The sequence below is a fragment of the Lissotriton vulgaris genome, chromosome 2_1, assembly GCF_964263255.1.
Source record: "Lissotriton vulgaris chromosome 2_1, aLisVul1.2, whole genome shotgun sequence".
NCBI classification, from domain to species: domain Eukaryota; kingdom Metazoa; phylum Chordata; class Amphibia; order Caudata; family Salamandridae; genus Lissotriton; species Lissotriton vulgaris.
This window is the reverse complement of record NC_141687.1, coordinates 1,428,945,151-1,428,958,378: the sequence shown is the minus strand read 5'-3', so window position 1 is coordinate 1,428,958,378 and position 13,228 is coordinate 1,428,945,151. Positions and strand designations below refer to the sequence as shown.

Below are 13,228 nucleotides of genomic sequence, written 5' to 3'. Positions count from 1 at the left end.
AATCCAGTAGGGATGGCTGCATGGGGGACTACATGCCCACAGAAAAAAACAGTTTGGCAACAGCTTTTTCCTCTCTGTCAGTCTGTCTGCTTACACAAAATATTAGCCCTTCTTGTTTGTGACCATCATTTGCCCTACAAACGTGGCTTGCTCTTTGGAGCTCGCCTTTTGGTCTTGCACCCTGTTTGGTCATTCTGACAGGAGTAGGTCATACCTCTTCCAAAAGTAGGCCCTTTATGTTCCTTCCAGACAGTAGTTCACACCTCCCCTGTCCCTCCCAGAGGGCAGAAGTCTGTCTTGAGTACAGCAGCTTGTGTGCAACCGTCATCATTCAAAAGAAAATGTTGGGCAACAAAGTAGCAACTGTTTAAAGTTGGCATTCACAAAACAATTGCATTAAATTAGACTTGAGCATAAAGTTGGGTTGAATGAAATAATTTTTTTAATACCTTGAAATATAATTTTTAATAGTCACATTCAGAAGTTCATTAAGGTCAACAGGTGCTACAAGGGACTTGATTTTGGGAAAATAATTGCTCAGTTGGGAGTCGTATTAAGATTATCACACTCCGGTGTACCAACAGGATATCACATATGGGAAAAGCTCAAAAAGAACAAGAATCAATCATTGGAAGGGGAAAGAAACACGGAGAGAACTAAAAGTATATTCATCGAAAAGTTTTTATGTAGGTTCAGTAATGTAAATTACAATTAAAGATGTGGGGAGACAAATAAAAAGCAAAAAAGTAATGAACAGAGGTATAGATAACATAAACACATCAGTTCAAAACTTAAACATCAACCCCAATAGGTTGTGGCAGAACAACCAGAAAAATTAATTAACAATGGTTGTATGCTTGTGCACATGCAGCGTAGATGGAGATGATGAAAATGTCGACGTTTCGGTCTATAATGCTGCCGTCATGAAGACCATCATCAGGACCAAACCATTCTTTGCAGGTAAAAACCCCCTCAGTGTCTGTAGTTTGCAGCCAGAATGTTTTATGCCTTCACACAACTTCTTCAACCCAGCGTCTCCTAGATCATTTTGGCCCAGGTAGAAATCTGTGAGAGATGGGTTTGTTTTCAGGACAGAGGCGAGGTCTTCGAAGCATGAATCTCTGAGGAAGCAGCGCCTCAACCTGAGGAGCCTCAATATATGTCCGAATTCTCTTCGTTTTTAATAACGCGTGATGAAAAAACTGATAACCCAAATACGGATGTTTTGCAGAACGAAGTTTTTCATCCTGTAAAAACGATATATTTAAATACAATATCCACGCGTGCAGTGTGTTGCAAAAAATGTAGTCTCGTGACGAGAAGTCACTTATCAACCAGGTCGGTGTTCGTGGATGATTTAACTTTCGCGTTTTTGCTGGAGCGGTAGTGTTCCGGTGAACGCCGTAAGTGGGGTTCTGGCTCGATTGTAGAGTGGATATTGTATTTAAATATATCGTTTTTACAGGATGAAAAACTTCGTTCTGCAAAACATCCGTATTTGGGTTATCAGTTTTTTCATCACGCGTTATTAAAAACGAAGAGAATTCGGACATATATTGAGGCTCCTCAGGTTGAGGCGCTGCTTCCTCAGAGATTCATGCTTCGAAGACCTCGCCTCTGTCCTGAAAACAAACCCATCTCTCACAGAGTTCTACCTGGGCCAAAATGATCTTGGAGACGCTGGGTTGAAGAAGTTGTGTGAAGGCATAAAACATTCTGGCTGCAAACTACAGACACTGAGGGGGTTTTTACCTGCAAAGAATGGTTTGGTCCTGATGATGGTCTTCATGACGGCAGCATTATAGACCGAAACGTCGACATTTTCATCATCTCCATCTACGCTGCATGTGCACAAGCATACAACCATTGTTAATTAATTTTTCTGGTTGTTCTGCCACAACCTATTGGAGTTGATGTTTAAGTTTTGAACTGATGTGTTTATGTTATCTATACCTCTGTTCATTACTTTTTTGCTTTTTATTTGTCTCCCCACATCTTTAATTGTAATTTACATTACTGAACCTACATAAAAACTTTTCGATGAATATACTTTTAGTTCTCTCCGTGTTTCTTTCCCCTTCCAATGATTGATTCTTGTTCTTTTTGAGCTTTTCACATATGTGATATCCTGTTGGTACACCGGAGTGTGATAATCTTAATACGACTCCCAACTGAGCAATTATTTTCCCAAAATCAAGTCCCTTGTAGCACCTGTTGACCTTAATGATCTATTGCCCAAGCCTACAAGGGTTTATTGGGTTTCCCCTGTTATAATCACATTCAGAAGTTAGCACTACTCTGTACTAACCAATAGGCCTATTAGCCTTTCCAGAGAATGTGGGGTTTTCACTGCTAGGGACATGAAAAAAGTTTTTTTAATATAATGCACCGCACCATTAGGGCTCCATAGGCCTGCCTTACGGGTTTCTTACAAATATAAAAAAGAAGGTTTGTTCTTGCCATTTGTTAAAAATGGGGTCTCTAATTGGTAATGTTTTGTACCCTGTCCAAGTAGGGAACCTCACTCTAGTTAGGATAAGGGAGTCACACAGCTATGGTAACCCCTGTCACTGCCTTGGGAGCCTGGCACGAGCAGTCAGGCTTAGCTCAGAAGACACATGCACACACGTGCACACACACACACACACACACGCACACACATACATACACACTGAAAGCCCCACAAAAGTACTCCACACCAGTTTAGGAAATTAGCCAGTAAGACAAGGCCAAAATGACAAAATTCCAACATACGCAAATAAAGATATCACTTTTGAAAGATCACATAAAATCATAGCTCTTAGACAACAATAGCGCCAACTGGGGCTATCTTGACATCGTGATTGGCACTAATCTAACTGTTCGGCGCTACTGACCCTGGTTACAGTACCTTGGAAGATGATGACAAATAAAGCCATTGAATGGCATCGGGAAGGTAAGGTCTGGCTGAAGCTGGTGCAATGCCGGTTCCTTATTCCCACAGGGGAGGTGAGGCATCAGTTCCTTACAGATAGACAGGGAAGGTGATGCATTGGTTCCTTACTGTTGCAGTGGAGGTAATGCTGAGTTGGCGGTGCTGCATCAGTTCCTTATGATGATGAGGGGTCGATGAGTTTGGGGGGTCACGCACGCCGGCTTTCGACTGCAATGTCACGGTTGAAGCGCTGGCATCAGCAGGCATTGGACTGCATTGTAAGTTGAGGCATGCGCCGTGCTCCTCACAAGCAGTGCCCTTGGCTCCATTGTAGGCTGCGGCACAGCCTTGATGCGGAGCTATATCATTGGGGAAGTCAGGCCAGCATTGTAAGTTGGAGCGGTGCATCATGCTCTTCACGAGCGGTGCCCTTGGCTCCGCTGCAGGCAGCAGCCTCAATGACCTAGTTAGATTTGATAAGTTGCTGTAATCGGCTAATCCAGGGCTGGTGTATACGTCAGGGCGGTGCATCGTGCTCTTCAAGATTGGTGCCCTCGGTGCATGAGTGTCTGAGTAAGTCTGTGACTGTAGATGTGAGTATCTGAGTGGTTCTGTGGATGGGTATATGAGTATCTGAATGGGTCTGTGTGTCAGCGTATGAGTCTCTGACTGGGTCTGTGAGTGGGTGCTTGAGTGTCTTTGACTGTCTGTGAGTGGATGGTGAGTGGGTGCATGACAGTCTGAGTGGATCTGGGTGCCTCTTTCTGCTCATTGGTGACCTATATTCTGCTTCTTTCTGCTAGTTTCTCACCATTAATCTTCGTCTTTCTACTCGTTTCTCACCTTTATCTTGCTTCTTTCTGCTCATTGCTGACCGTTATTCAGCCTCTTTCTGCTCGTTTCTCACCTTTATTCTGTCTCTTTATACTTGTTTCTCATCTTTATTTTGCCTATTTCTGCTCGTTGCTGACCTTTATTCTGCCTCTTTCTACTTGTTTCTCAGCTTTATTTTGCCTCTTAATGCTCATTGCTGACCTTTATTTTGCCTCTTTCTGCTAATTGCTCACTTTTTTGCCTCTTGCTGCTGGTATTTGACCTCAATTTGGTCTCTTTTCACTCCCTTCTGACCCATATTCTGCCTCTTTCTGCTCATTTACCGCCTTTATTTTGCCTCTTTCTGCTCATTGATGACCTTTCTGCTTGTTTTTTACCTTTATTTTGCTTCTTAATGCTCGTTGCTGACCTTTATTTACTCTCTTTCTGCTCATTTCTCAACTTTTTTGCCTCTTGCTGCTGGTTTCTGACCTCTGTTTTGCCTCTTTCTACTAATTTGTGACCTTTATTATACCTCTTTTCGCTCCCTTCTGACCTTTATTCTGCCTCTTACTGCTCGGTTCTCACCTTTATTCTGCCTCCCTCTGCTCTTTGCTGACCTTTATTTTTCCTCTTCCAGCTCTTATCTCACCTTTATCTTGTCTCTTTCTGCTCTTTGCTGACTTATATTTTGCCTCTTGCTGCTTGTTTCTGGCCTCAATTTGGCCTCTTTCTGCTCCCTTCTGACCTATATTTTCCTCTTCCTGCTCATTTCTCACATTTCTTTTGCCTCTTTCTGCTCATTGATTACCTTTATTTTGCCTCTTTCTACTCTTTGTTGACCTTTCTGCTAGTTTCTTACCTTTATTTTTCCTCTTTCAGCTCATTGCTGACCTTTATTTTGGCTCCTTCTGCTCATTTCTGACCTTTATTTTGCCTCTTCCTGCTCATTTCTCACATTTCCTTTGCCTATTTTTGCTAATTGATGACCTTTATTTTGCCTCTTTCTGCTCTTTGTCAACCTTTCTACTAGTTTCTTACCTTTATTTTGCCTCTTTCAGCTCATTGCTGACCTTTATTTTGGCTCCTTCTGCTCATTTCTGACCTTTATTTAGCCTCTTCCTGCGGGTTTCTGACCTCTATTTTCTATCTTTCTACTTGCTTCTGGCCTTTATTCTACCTCTTTCTGCTCCCTTCTGACCTTTATTCTGCCTCTTTCTGCTTATTACTCACCTTTATTTTGCCTCTTTCTGCTCGTTGCTGACCTTTATTTTGCCTCTTTTTGCTAATTTCTCACCTTTATCTTGTCTTTTCCTGCTCGTTGCTGACCTTTATTTTGCCTCTTTCTGTTCATTTCTCACCTTTATTCTGCCTTTTTCTGCTTATTTCTCACCTTTATCTTTGCTCTTTCTGCACATTGCTGACCTTTAATTTTTTTTTCTGCTCCCTTCTGCCCTTTCCCGGGCTCGTAGGAGGAGCCCTATAGCCCCAGAGTTCCCAGCCAGGTACCCAACCCTGCGTTAGCCAGCATTGCTCCCACACAAAGGGAGATACAGAAATGGTGCCCCCCCCCAGGGGGTGAGGGGTCCGTACGGCCCCAGTAATATTGCTGATGTAGCCACGGGGAGGCAGTTGTCCCGGGGCTTCCAACAGCCCAGGAGGGGGGGGTCTGTGCAGCCCCCCTCCATTAATTAAATAAAGCCTCAGGGAAGTGGTGGTCCCCGCAGCTCAAAGAGCATCCGTGTGCCCTCCACTGTTTTTTGCAAAATGCTCCCAAGACCTGTCTTACCCGGTGCTATTTTCAAAAGAAGTGAGGGAGCCGTTCTTGTTTTAATGTACAAAATATTCCTGTAAATTCACACATTTCTCAAATTCACTGCAATTTATTTTTAAATGCTTTTTGCCCTGCCGGGGCTTTGGAGTCACTATTCCTACCCTGCCCCCTTTTCTTTTTTATGCTTTTTTTTGGGGCTCGGCTGAAGCCGAGTTCCAAGATGGCTGCCATCACTTCCTGGTTCAACTGTTGGCAGCCAGTCAGAGCTCTGCAGTTCTCTGCACCAGCTTGTTATTATTCACAAATTAGCTGAGATGATAGCGATATCCTAATTTGAATTTTCTAACTTTCTCAACAATTACTGAACGGATTTACATCAAATAACTGAAAGCATGATACTGCCGCCTGACACCCAACTCATCCTCTCCCTATCTGACGAACCCAACACCGCCAGACACAACTTTCAAGAAGGCATGGAAGCTTTTGCCAAATGGATGAAAAACAGCTGCCTACAACTAAACACCAACAAAACGGAAGTACTCATCATGGGCCCAAACCCTGACGCCTGGAACAACACCTGGTTGCCCAAACCCTTAGAAGCCCGCCCATACCCACTGGCCCACGCTCGCAACCTGAGAATCATCCTGGAATCAGAGCTCAAAATGGCCAGATCAATTCCGTCTCGTCCTCCTGCTTCCGCACCCTCCGCCTCCTACATAAGACCTTCAAATGGATCCCCTTCGAACACAGAAAGACCGCCACTCACGCCCTGGTCACCAGCAGGCTCGACTATGGCAGCACACTCTATGCCGGAATAAACAAAAACCTTACCGCAAGCTACAGAACATCTAAAACGCCACCGCAAGACTGGTCCTCAACCTGCCAAGACCCTGCCACATCTCCCAGCACCTGCGCACACTCCACTGGCTCCCCATCGAAGCTAGAGTCACCTTCAAGATGCTAACCCACGCTCACAAGTCCCTCCACGACACCGGACCAGCATACCTGAACAGCCGACTCAAATTCCACGCACCCCATTGGGCTCTACGAGCAGCCCAGCTATCCTATGCCGTGGTCCCCTGCACCAGAAAGACATGATCGGGAGGCCGCTCCTTCCGCGCGGCCAGAGCCTGGAACGACCTTCTGCTCCACCTCAGGCAGAGTACATCGCTCCCCATCTTCGCAAGAAACCTCAAAACCTGGCTCTTCGACAGACCCCCTCCTTGATGGACTGGAACCTGCGAACCCCCCCCCCCTCCAACCCCAGTGCCTTGAGACCCTTACGGGTGAGTAGTCACACTTAACAAACACCTGATTTGATTTGTCTGTGCAAATGTAATGGTCATTTCAGTTGAAAATATGTTGTCTGAATGGCAGTGCGATGCCACACCATAAGTTAGTAATATATTTGCTGCAGTGTGCTCTAAAATGTACCACAATCTATATAGCACATCCTTACCGCTCCCCTGCTGAATACATTGGCTACACAATAGCATGCCAATTGCAAAATGTTATGTTATGTTAGGAAATTTATAAAGCGCGCAAATACCAAAGGTGTCTTGTCGAAGACAGAAGAGGCAGGTGAGTGGAGACTTAGATGTTATATAGCCAGGTTTTTATCGCCTTCCTAAACAAAGTTAAGGAAGGAATAGCTCTGAGGTGGGATGGGAGGCTGTTCCAGAGTTTGAAAGTGTTGAGGATTATACTTCTACAGCCCCATTGCATCTTTTTTAAATGTTGGAACAACTAATAGATTGGCATTGGCCCATCTAAGTTCTCTGTTGGGCTTGTATCTCTTGAAAGCTGTCCTGAGGAATTCTGGGCTTAAGTTATGCAGTTCTTTGTGGGACAAGAAGAGGACTTTAAACTTGGCCCGGCTGTTGTGCATGGGAAGCCAATGCAGCTCGCAAAGTCCCTGCTTAATGGAATGAGATTTAAGAAGATTAAAAATCAGTCTTGCTGCAGCATTTTGGACTAGTATAAGCAGGGTTATTAAAGTTTTTCTATGACTGTCTGGAATAAAAGGAAGAATTTTTCTTATCATTTTAATGATATAATAAGCCGTGGATGTGACAGATGATATTTGTGCACTCATATTAAGGTTGTCATCAATGATGAGTCTCAAATTCACTTTGGTGACAGGGCGAGGTGGCTGTGGCAAACTATCAGGTCACCAATTGGTGGATCAAGCCAGGGAGGGATTGCCAAACACCATGATCTCGGTTTTCCCTATGTTAAGCTTAAGGCAATGCCCACACACCCAGCCACTGATTGCATTGATGCAATTACAGCATCTTAGGGGGCCTGACGTGTCATTATGAGCTGCATGAGCCCTCTTCGTACACATCTTTTCAACTGTCCTGTTTCTATGCAGGTCGTGTAGGCAGCAGCGTATTGTAATTTACATAGCATTTGCTTAAACATCTGGCACTCACTTCTCAGATTTACTTCACTATTGAGTGCTACAAGTGCTAATAAAGGTTAGTCTTCATTGATGAAGCATATACACTGCAATTCACAATCGAACAAAATATTATGACAGATTTCAGTAGAATCCACTGAAAACAGTGCAGTGACACATTCAGAGAAGTTTCAGAAGTATCCATAACTGCACAGTAAAATCATCAAAAGCAATAAAGGAAGTATGTGCGCGGACATTACAAATGACAATTAGAAGAACCAACCAATATGATCCTTTTATCACCAACACTTATAGTGCAAATCTTGACAAAGTGGGGTCTTTATGAAAGAGATTTTTTATAAAACTTGCCACCTTAACGTGTCCAGTTTCTCTGTATTCCTAATGTTTGCGCATGATTGACCAAAGTAACAAGGATATTGTGAGTCCTACAATTCTATTTAATTCCAATTCAATAACTAAATTATTCTTGCACACAAGTTTACTTCCCATCCCCTGCCGGGCTGTCCCAGTGCAGCATGTGCAGCCAATTTTCTGTTTTCACTCCAGTATAAAGACCGTGGTTTCCTGGTCACCTTTAGAGTGACAAAGAATGGGCAAGTCACTGCTGAAACAGCGTGCTGTATACTGTGAGTAGTATAATGTCCACTACCTAGTGATACTTTAGTTGCTAAAGAATCTTTAAGGTCTTAACTTGACCTCTTTCCCTCAGTTTTGTTCCACAGCTAGCATGGTCTGTGCCATAACTTAAGGGGTCAGTAGCTTACAGAACTTAGGTAAGCACTGCCCCATTTTTCAGACATCAGCCAAAATTAAAATTTTTCCTGGTCATGATTACTGCGTCACTTCACATGTGTGTCACCTGCTTGTTTTGGATGTGTGCTTTTCATGCCACTTTGCACCTACAGAAATGTGCACTGTGGCATGAATTTATCTCACCACTTGTTTTCATTAAGGGTGTAAAGAGTGAACAACCTTTGTGTATCTTCCTCGCAAAATTTTTGTACTGGTGTAATTTTCTTTGTTGTTCTTTTCTAGGTCAGGTTTTATATATCCCCAGGTATACTTTACTAAGAAGATTTAATTGTATTATTAGGGTACCTTTTGATAATGTTACATACTTTACCCTCAACCACAAGTAGTTTTCATTTTTCAGTCCTGAAGAATGGCCCAGATCGATAGCAACACTTGAGGCAAGAAACATGTTGACATACACACACACTATTTTATGAGCTGAATAGGACCATTATGTCCACATTCAGCCACCAATTGTGTTTTGATCATATGATGAGAACCCACCTATTAAATTTAATTGGGTATCTCTTAGCTATTTGTAACCACTAATTCACATTACACCCTTCTAAATCTAGAGCACCTCCACTCTACATCTCACATCGGCATCTCTTGTTCAAAAGACCTCTGGCAAAGATCCCCCCGTTGGGTATTGCAGCGCCATTTGAACGAGGAGCTGCACGATAATTCTCCTCAATAAACGCAGCTCTCCTTCCCTCTTCCGGTTCTGCAAACCTCACTCACCTTACCAACAGGTTCCTCTGGCGCTTGGACGCCTCAGGGCAGCAATTCGCGCTCTAAAAATCCACTTTCATTCATTCATGAAGTATGACACTCATACAGGTGTGTGAGGGCTCCTGCTTCTGAGCATTCAGATTCCCTGATCTATTGTCTGATTTTCCCTGATCCAGATCATTCTGTCCTTCCCTCCCCTCAGGGAGCTGCACGACTTCCTATGGAGCCTGTATGCTGGACTTAAAAGCGCTCCTCCTAGTCCCCCTCTATGTTTAACTTCATGTACAGCTAAAGTGCCTAGGGAGTTGCTGGTGAAACCTTTTTGATTAGTCATCTGTTTACCCTTTACTGTAAGTTAGCTCAACTTGTAAAGCCGTTGCTTATAATAAATATTCAAGCTGCAATTTAGATTCAAATTTTAATAAAATTTGATAAAAAAGTGTAATGACCTCTCTGTAGCATTCACATGATATAATACGGTCAATGACCAAACCAATAGGTCTGTTTTTTATAACTGAAAATGCTTCTTCTTTGATTGAAGAATTTGTGTTCATGTTTGTGTGGGTAGGAGAGTGTGTAAATTTGAAAATGCTTCAATGGGATGATGAGTAGATGAATGAGTGTATAAATGAATTACTGTGTGTGTGTGTGTTTTGATGCATGGAAGAGTGAGCGCTTCAATGGATGAGTTAATAAATGTGTGGGTGGATCCACTAGCAAAGCCAATAGGCGAGGCTTTTAATTTATATAAAAAGACGTGCACATGAAGCCAGCAATGAAGAGAGAAGCAACGCATACAGAGAGACATAGGTTGATTTTGCAATGATAGAACCAACGCATGTTTTGTTAGTTGTTTTAATTGATAATTGTAATGCAACTTGGGCATTTTGGGGTCTTTGTCTAGGACATGCAGTAAAGCACCAAACAGCAGGGTTTCACTCCTTATCACCCAAAAACAACGCAGTTCATTGTTTGTGTGCGCGTGCCTCTTAACTACTTGTTGGAAGGCTTCTTGTACCAATGTATACAGGAGAACAAATGGTGCTTTTGTTGCCCGCTGAGGCCCCCCCAGTGCCTCTACAATGATGTAAGGTCTAGTTTTGCTCTCACATCAGGGCCACTCACAAATGATGCAGGGCCAGAAATGACCGGGCGCTTGCCTGTGCAGCGGCAGAGGAATGCAACAAGCTCAGGCACCTTATTGTGTTGACTGGACCAGGAGGGAGTATGGCAGGTTCTGACACATCTGCAAAAGTGTTAACAAGGCAAGCTCCAGCACAATAGCACCATTTTAAAGAAAATAGTGCACTCCTCCCTATGCAGACTCCTACAGCTAATGCACTAATAAAATTCAGGGGTGTGAGCGCAAAGGCGATACTCCAAATGTTATCAATGACAGTTGCTATTATGAATGGCTAATGGGAACTGACTTACTTACCCTTTTTTTCATAGTACAGTAATTGCATAGTTTCTGCAAATCAGTCTCTAGCCAGACCTAAACACAAGCTATTTGTTTTACAACATTGCCAGCTACTTTGAGATCATTCTTTCGAAAACCCAATTTGTTTATATGGTCATTTTCAGTTCAAAATATGTTATTGATATTTTCACACAACAACACGGGATACATTAAAATGGAATCCAAATTCAATGTATATAACACAGAAGAGAAACAAGTTCCAATACCTTCTTGATAGGGTAAAGGTAAGGAGTATAACAAAATGGATCAATTAATAGAACGCAAACAATATCACAGTGCATTGTTCATAAATGCATCTAAAGCAGACCGCCAAGGAAGACTCCTGAAATCTGCGTTAGATAGTGAAGAAATAAACTAATGAATCTCTTTGTAAAAGTCACCCACTCCCATAAAGTGTCATGGGATAATCCATTCGATGACTGCCCAATATATGGTTATTTTCAATTATTACATGAATGGAAATATTGTTGTGCTTACTTATTTTAAAAATGATACTAGTCCTGTAATAATCTTGCCCACCTGTCAAACATGCTTGCAATTGATAGTAACAGAACTCCATTAACATTTTTGTGTGATCATATTAATATTGTCTATAAACTTTTTCTTGAACTTAAAAGAGAACTCCATTAAAATGTCTGTTCTTTCCCATTACCAGGAGTGCACTTCCTGCTGTGAAGGGATGATCTGCAACGTGGAGGTGCCGACCAATCACACCAACGCAGTGTTTGCAGTGATGCATGCTCGCAGGACTTCCTCAAGTGCCATGAAGAGAACTGCAAGCATTCCAGCGCTGGCCTCCGTCCTCTTAGGACTACTGTTGCTATGACAGCACTGTTTACATAGCAGACATGGGCTCAGCAGCCAATCTTCGAGAACAATGTTTACATAGTCAATGTGAATCGAGCAGACAATCTTTCAGAGCACTGTCGAAATGTATGTGTTATCGATGACATCTGAATATATGCTGTGTTTCTTCATACATATCTGAAAACCGAAACACACTCTGGAAAAGTGACAACTGCTACTTGAGTTGAAGCATTCTACAGTGGCCTACACAACCGCGTGGGGAGCTGCCAATCGGTCCAGGAGCGGAGACACCATTGGCTGGCTTTTTTACTATGGAAAAACTGCCCCAAAAAACACGAAAAAACACTTGGCTGGATGTTGCCATCTCCAATATATATATATATATATATATATTTTTAAACATTTTTTACAAGCAGCAGCTTTTTATAAAAACACAGTGACACCATCGCACTAAACAACAATTTTGGAACTGGGGCATAAGCACTTTTTATATCATGCAGATGGCTTTGGAAATAAGACATATTACTGCTTATGCTTTTTGTCGATGTTGTATCAAGGATATGGGAAGAACGGTTACACTATATTTCGTGATGAAAATATTGGAAGGGTTACGATAGATGGATTTTGGTTCACTGCGTCAGCACTGCTCTGCCCGGATCAGGAACCGAACACTACATTCATGGCGTTAAGTATAACACTTGTTTTACAGGTGGGCATTATCGCTCCAGCAGTGGGCATTAGGTTCGAGGGGCTGGCCGCTGTGTTTAGAGAACCGCTCACAGAAGCTGCCTTGATATCACCATTGAACACGTCTGTGTCCTGCGCCATCTTGTTCCACGGACTCCCACCTCCTCCGCACATGGAAGCCACAGCCTGGTCACCAGGATGATCAGATATGTTTGTGGTGGTTACACCAAGGCTTGACTACATAGCTCAGCTCACATTACAGCTTCACCTCCCACGCCACGGCGGACGCCTGTGCTCTGATGCTGTGTTGATTCACTATGTGTAGCACGTTGTCTTATATAATGTATTTATTTTCTCTTTCATTTCTTCTTTGTCATTTCTTTCCTGGGGGTAATGTACGTATATCTATCCCGGAGTTTCTAGGTGGATTCATGGCTCTCCGTTTGCGTGTCTGTTGACTCTCCGATGCGCCTTTCTCACTGTTGGAGTTTGATGCTCTGAATTAGAGGCAAGGCTCAAAATTAAGTATTTATTTTGCGTAAAGGTGTCGCAAAAATAATCTTATTTTTGTTCACACCATTTCAGAGGCACCACCACCACATCCCTGTCCTCAAAATCATGTCACTTTTAGGTAGATTCATCAATGTCCCGATTTGCGAGTCCTTAATAGCGATTAAGTTCTTACTGTGATGAGGACGTCAAATATTTGTATCAACTAGTTCTTTTATATGTGATGTGGCTTATGACACCTTATTGCCCCGTTCTGAATGGTTCCTGCGGTTACTGGACTAGAAACCCGTAATTTTG

At 42.8% G+C, this 13,228-nt stretch overlaps 1 protein-coding gene across 1 annotated transcript in view; it reads left to right on the top strand.

Annotated features, from left to right (window-relative positions):
* Nucleotides 1-12,932, top strand: part of LYPD6B (LY6/PLAUR domain containing 6B) — a 286,780-nt gene extending 273,848 nt beyond the window's left edge. Inside the window, exon 7 of the mRNA XM_086958855.1 lies at nucleotides 11,583-12,932. Coding sequence (XP_086814981.1) covers nucleotides 11,583-11,753 — 171 coding nt within the window. The 3' untranslated portion in view covers nucleotides 11,754-12,932. The remainder of the gene's footprint in view (nucleotides 1-11,582) is intronic.
* Nucleotides 12,933-13,228: the final 296 nt, after the last annotated feature.